The 6,363-nt window shown below is 48.5% G+C and overlaps 3 protein-coding genes across 3 annotated transcripts; all 3 read left to right on the forward strand.

The window, feature by feature from the left end:
- The first annotated feature begins 145 nt into the window (after nt 1-145).
- EDB91DRAFT_1120533 (uncharacterized protein) lies at nt 146-605 on the forward strand. The gene is made up of 3 exons (XM_041318197.1): nt 146-229; nt 261-327; nt 377-605. Exons 1-3 carry the CDS (start codon nt 181-183, stop codon nt 498-500), a joined length of 240 nt encoding a protein of 79 aa, XP_041179322.1. The 5' UTR covers nt 146-180; the 3' UTR covers nt 501-605.
- Nucleotides 606-2,181: 1,576 nt separating this feature from the next.
- EDB91DRAFT_1335310 (uncharacterized protein) lies at nt 2,182-3,712 on the forward strand. The gene is made up of 3 exons (XM_041325486.1): nt 2,182-2,520; nt 2,908-3,063; nt 3,118-3,712. The coding sequence occupies exons 1-3, from the start codon at nt 2,352-2,354 to the stop codon at nt 3,261-3,263; spliced, it is 471 nt and encodes a 156-aa protein (XP_041179323.1). The 5' UTR covers nt 2,182-2,351; the 3' UTR covers nt 3,264-3,712.
- On the forward strand, nt 3,705-6,117 carry EDB91DRAFT_1345701 (uncharacterized protein; the record flags this gene model as incomplete). Its single annotated transcript, XM_041325855.1, has 8 exons — nt 3,705-4,055; nt 4,110-4,173; nt 4,226-4,553; nt 4,613-5,185; nt 5,234-5,373; nt 5,428-5,527; nt 5,576-5,683; nt 5,724-6,117. Exons 1-8 carry the CDS (start codon nt 3,918-3,920, stop codon nt 6,115-6,117), a joined length of 1,845 nt encoding a protein of 614 aa, XP_041179324.1. The 5' UTR covers nt 3,705-3,917.
- Between the last annotated feature and the right edge of the window lie 246 nt (nt 6,118-6,363).

Genomic DNA, 6,363 nt, shown 5'->3' on the forward strand with positions numbered 1-6,363 from the left:
CCCCACGACCTCATTTTGCTGTACAGAGTCTGCGGAGATTATCATGCATTCTGGCTCAACCGTTTTCGCCTAAAGTAGGGCATCCGAGCAACGCCTTTACATTCACACAGGAAGTTTTAGCCTATATAGCACCCACCTGCTACCTATGGGTTTGCCTCATTCCCTTCCACAAACTCCGTCATGTATACTTCCCGCTCCATCATATTTATGCTGCTCAGCTTCCTCGCTGGTAGCCAATGCGTGTGTACAATGCCCCACAGTGGAGATCAACGGTAGTCTCACGAAACTACACAAGGGCGGCCCAACTGGCGAGCTCACATATTGCACGTGCGTCGCACCCAATCTTCATTGAACAAAGACACTGATATACTAGCAGTCTCAATGGCAAAATAACATCAATTGCCTGTGTGTATCTCAGCGTAAGTGCATTCTGGATATTGTGCAACTCATTTTTCTGGGTTGACATGCTAACGATGGCATCAGGCAAACGGCCAGTATAGAGGTGGGTATGCGTATTGTCCGACTGCAGCAACTGTGAAGGATCACTGCTCAACGTGATGCTAAGAGGTGGGGAAGACGAGACACCCAAATGGAGGAGCAATGTTTTTGTTTTCAAATTTATTGTCCTTTGGGGTCGTAGACCCTATGTCGGACATAACCCTTTTCGTGGGGGGTTTCAACTCCCGACTATCTATTGTAGAGAAATATAGTATCTGGCAGTATGATGCAACACATACTCCGTTGGTGTGCACAAGTAGCTGGGAGAATGATGTATCATTTACTCATACTGTAGCAAAAGTGTGATACACGAATGACTCCGAGCTGTAGGACCCGGTGATACATCACTCCACTTGGCTCTACAAGTCCGAGTCAGTCCCCATAGCCCGAAGTTCTATACCATGTTACTAAGCATAGAATCATTTCTCAATCTCATGACAGAGATCTCATAGTATGTTCTCGGTACCTTGTGATCCAAAAGCGGAAATTGACAAAACATATCCCATTTTGGTCACCACACATCACATTTCCGCATTTTTCAGTCACACAGTGTGGGAATTACCCCACAATATCAAAAACATTGCGCTCATTTTGGGAATCTTCACCATATCAATTATTCCCACACCCTTCCCACCTCACTGCAGTTTCACCACCACACCACAACAGGACCCCCGAGAGATCGGGGAACCGAACCACTATGATGTGACTGATTTCTTCTGCGAAAGCTTCGAAACTTATTTCCTCTCCTCGATGATAGTTGTCTTTCACAACCATGTGCATCAGCGTAAGTTTGATTGCAGCTACAGGTTTGCAATACCGAAATGAAGGAGGTTTCAGCGCTCAGCCACTGATAGTACTTGCATATCTGTTGTTGTCCGATTCTCTTACAGGAGCCACCGTCAAAAAACGCAGGGAATATTACAGGCCCGCCTCGACTTGGACTTTTAGCGGCGGCTCGATGCGAGAATTTAGACCTTTCTGGTTCTTGGATGATGCCTTCAAGGCCATCTAACAAACATATACTCGATATTTACTAATGGTGGCTATCGAGTACGTGCCTACTGGGGTGATATATATATTCAGTGGACTCCCTCAGATTAAGTACCTCACACGATGGGAAATGGATTCTGAAATGATGCGTAGAGTGCGAACTCGTCTTCTCAAAGTTCAGAGACCATTATCTGCAGTTCGACGACTTCCATATTCATAGGACTCGGGTTCGTCAGGAGCGGTGAGTCCGAGCAAAGTTCGAGCGTTGTTATACAGGCTCAGTGGTAAATGTATACTTTTAGGAGGCATGTTGACAAGAGGGCCGCGTGCCCCTCAAATATTCGCAAACTCGAGTGGACAATATCCCCTCCATTTGTTCACGCTGATTCCGGATTTTCAAAAATTAAGAGAGTCGAACAAGGGCTTGTCTGTTGGCTGGTTCCAGTCTTCAGATAGTCGTAGATAGCTTCGCAAATGCGTGGGACGAAGAATAGCTCATAGAACCGATAGTTGCCCAAGATCGACATCAAATTACCTGAATTTACATCAACTTGGGTATGACAATGGGAAATTGTGCTGATTGTGATCACCGATACGAGTGTACGATTAAAATCAGTGGACACAGTGCTGGTATGTTTGGATGTTCATATGACATATGATGTGTTTGCGACTGCAGGACAAGCGTGACGGAGCCAAACATAAGTCACAGCCACAGTTCCCTTTTCAATATTTACAGCTTTCCAGCACAACCTCCAGAGTAAACTGGAGCAGCAGCAACTCCCTGAGACGGAGCTTATCAAGAACATCTGGCAGGCTCATAGCCTCACGACTTACTCTAATTGGCACGCAAGCTACTTTTTGTTATGGCCAACGGCATGATCACTGGTGCAGGAGAGAAGATGAGCGCCATATATCTCACGTTGGATACAGATCCTTCGTTTGAACTTTGGTCATCCTATGCCCATGATTTATCTTGCAATTGGCATCGGAACGAGGCAGGAAAACAGGGCAATAGTCTATGCAGGAACTACGGTACGTTTTCATTTCTTTCCGCGAAGGTCTGCCACTAATGAACATTAGTCAGCGGTTGCTGGTCGTCGTACGCTGTCAATGTCATTGTTTTCAAATGCGGAACGAAGGTGGAAGGCTGCCAATGATACAAAGCCCCGAAATGAAATCGCGGCAAGCGAGACACCCAGCGAATTTTTTTCTCCCGTGTCACATATAATGATCCGATGACCCCTCTTGGCTTTGACTTATTCCAGAAGATCACCCTGGTGGGTGTCACACCTGACTTTGAGGTTCGCTTGATGGTCGGTATACATCGACGGCTTTTTTTCGTTTATTGATGTTGATGCTGATACCAATGACTACCCCGATTCGCTAAAATACCCCGCCAACTGCATGCATCACGACTAGACAAACGCGATTATTGGGTCACCGTCACTCAAGTCTTCGAATACTTCGTTTCTCATCACTTGGGCAAAACCTTCGAATCCGTCTTTGGTGGTGTTTCACGCAACATGTTTACCAGGATGCTCCTCATGTTTCTGCTGAAAGCGCGCAAAACGACAGGTGACGACTAGGTCCCTCTCATCGCCGAACCTGAAATTGTACGCGTTCACAAAGCGAGGTTACTACGCTGCACCTTCGTCTACTCGGAGAAGACCGCTTCTGACGACCATTGGGGCCCACAGATTGGTGGATATAACGAGAATCACACTCAGTTCCCCGCACCACCCGTCGCTCTTTGTGCCTGGAGCGGATGGGAATAAGGTGGTTGGCGGTGCGGAGATGGAGGCGATGCTGGAGCCTGGATTTGATGACGATGAGAGCCCATCGCAGACGCCCACGAGCGCGAGATACGCAAACCGATATCAACTTAGTGATCACAACGGCGTATCATGTCCTAACCATCATCCGATTCGGGCTCACGGACGCCTCCCGTACAGTATTAGTCTTATGGCACACGAATAAAAAGGACCCAAGACGCACTGGTGAGAAACATGACCCGCTGGGACCGTTAGATCCTGGAGAGAAGTTTTAGATTGGGGTACTTATTTTGAGGACGGTGTGTTTCATACATACTTCACACACATAGTGGTGTTTGTGTGGGTCTCTAAGTATCTCATGTTGGTGCTCGCTATGATTGGTACGAAATGGTTTGGTATGGCTATAAGTAGGCCAGTGGCTGCGGGTTGATAATGATATCTTGACATCTCCCCATGACCGGATCAATATTATTAGATGGAGCTTGGACGGAGCCAAGCTTATGCCATACTGTGTGCATATGCTTGGATTTCATCATGATGCTGCATTTGATCCAGAACCCTGCTCTTCATTACTATTGTAGCGAATAGTGCCGCTGCTAGATCGATGGTCGTTCCCAGCAGTATTCCATCCTTTCTCCTAGCACTAGTCCTCTAGTCATGACGCCTACCCTCGTGGAAAGTATTCCTGCTCCACCTCCCGCACAGTTTGAGCCCAGCGTTGTTCTGAAGCACCCACAATCACAGCCGAAAACGCTTGTTCAATCTAAAGTCGCGATACAACCGTGGGTCACGCAGGTATGTGAATTCTTGAATGGTGACCAGCATGTACCTCACCGTCGCGCACGACAGCTCACGCATTTAGCTTCGCAATACCACCTGAGCGAGTACAACCGCATAAAGTATGGTCGCCGAGGTGCGTAATTTGCTGCCATCATTCGAACCATTTTGACTGACTGTCGTTGCAGGCTGTCCCATTTCATATACGCCATTATCACTGAACGCGCCAGACACTCTTCGCGACCTACGCGACCGTCAGGCAACAAACATGAATGCTGTACTCTGGTGGCCATGTCCAGAAGGGTCCTGCGCCACTGCGCAAGTGATACCTACTTCTGAGCAGCGCGACGCACTCGTTAGCGGAAATGTTTGTCCCGGCCTCGACCCACTCCGCCAAGAAGAGCTCAACGCAGCGCTCGAAGATACCTTGTCGTCACAAATATTACCCACACCTATCCCCGAAGGCACATCACATCGTAGCATGTCCGTCAAGACGTCTCAGACGCATCCTTTAAAGTTCGTTCTAGCTCACTTCTAAGGATCCGTGGCTCACGATCTCTTTGTTACAAATGCAGCATATCCACCATTATACCTCCGGAATTATTATCTGCAGTGTCGTTGCATCTTATAACCAACCCCTCGCCCTCACCCATCATCTTCCATATACCTGATTTTTATACCCTACATTGCATCACAGGCTATACACAACACATCCCATTAACAACGGGCACTACCTCTCTAGCGGTCTCGTGTAAGGCTCAATCGCGCCTGCCAAGTCGAATTTCGTCGTTACCCCCAATACCACTACATCCTGCCTCTCCGCGAGAACCTATTCCTCATACCCCTCCCCTCCCGATATCCTCAGCGTTTATGGGCCAGCCACAGCAGTCTGTAGTGGAGGCTCTTCAGGCCGCGATTGACACACGCTTAACGACACACGCGACCAATGCTCGTCCTTCGCCGCCATTCATAAGGCTTCCTTCCTTTTCCTTTTCCTTCTCCTGCTCTAAACAGACTACCAAAGTTCGCGTGTTATCTGATGATTTAGCGAGTAACCAGGCCTCGTCTGCACAAAGAGGAACTTCTGCTCTACCAAAGGTCGTCTTTCCTTCCGTGCTCGATCTCGTTAATTCTAGCGAACGAGAACAGTGAGTGCCTGTCATTACTATTCTTTGGACATGAACCTGATGATGTAGACTGGCCTTTTCCTGTGCACCGCAGAATGCCACCAAGTTGAGATCGTCGAGCGCAGTGCTCCGTCCAACATCCAGTCATGGCACCAAGCGCTCCTTCAAGCTGGGTAACTTGATGCTATCCTCGTGTCCAGGAAAGAAGGGTAAGTTTTCCGCAAAGCATGAGTGTGTTTGCTGACTGATGTCATGGTCGTTAGTTCGCCTTACAGGCCCGGTCAGAGGGCGCAGCGCCGTTTGTCGGGATCTCGACGCCGATTTACGGCGTATAAGGGAAGCTGGAGCACGCTGCGTTGTCTGGTTAGTTGGAATGGTCTCGTGTCCTGTGTATAATTGAATATTCTGTAGCTGTCTAGATGATGAGGAACTCGAGTTTCTTGGGATACGCTGGTCTGACTATGTGGGCTCTGCGCACCGGGCAGGAATGGACGTCCTTCGGCAAGTAATCCGTCGTCTGTTGGGTCCTTTGGCAGCTCACCTTTCATTGTATTCGCAGCATACCACTGCCTGAAGGCCTTGCTCCACTCTCACCCCAGTCATTAGACGAGTCTCTCACAAGAATCATAGAGGGTTACACTATGCGTGGTGCAAGTATCCTCGTCCATTGCCGCGGAGGCTTGGGTAGGGCAGGTCTCGTAGCATGCTGTTGGGCACTGAAAGTCGGCTTGTGCGGGTGGATCAACGTGGACTTATCTCCAAACTCAGCAGAAGGCACGGATGGCCTGGAGAATCACGTGAGGAGGGATACTTTACAGCTCGTCGAGCGCGCGATCGCTGTTGTACGGAGGCGGCGAAGCGTGAAGGCTATTGAGACGCTGGAACAGGTGCGGTTTTTGACTGAGTATGTGGACTATCTGAGGGAGGGGGTGGGGCGGGAGGGACAGTCATGATTTATCGGCTTGGATCTTGGATTTATTATCACCGCAATTACTACTTGTTTGCTAATTGTGTAGGATTGGCTAGGAGTCCACGCTTCTACGTTTGTATACACAATCTCGCTGAGCTAATACTGTAGTCCCTGTGTTAGAACTCGACAAAAAACGCGGTGGACCGGTCCACATGTCTTCGACCCTCGTGCGTTGGTTTGTTTTAAATGTAACTATGATAACAAAATCCTCTGCAGTTATGAAATCAAA

Source organism: Suillus paluster (genome assembly GCF_016628075.1).
Source record: "Suillus paluster strain FC165 chromosome Unknown EDB91scaffold_14, whole genome shotgun sequence".
Classification (NCBI taxonomy): Eukaryota; Fungi; Basidiomycota; class Agaricomycetes; order Boletales; family Suillaceae; genus Suillus; species Suillus paluster.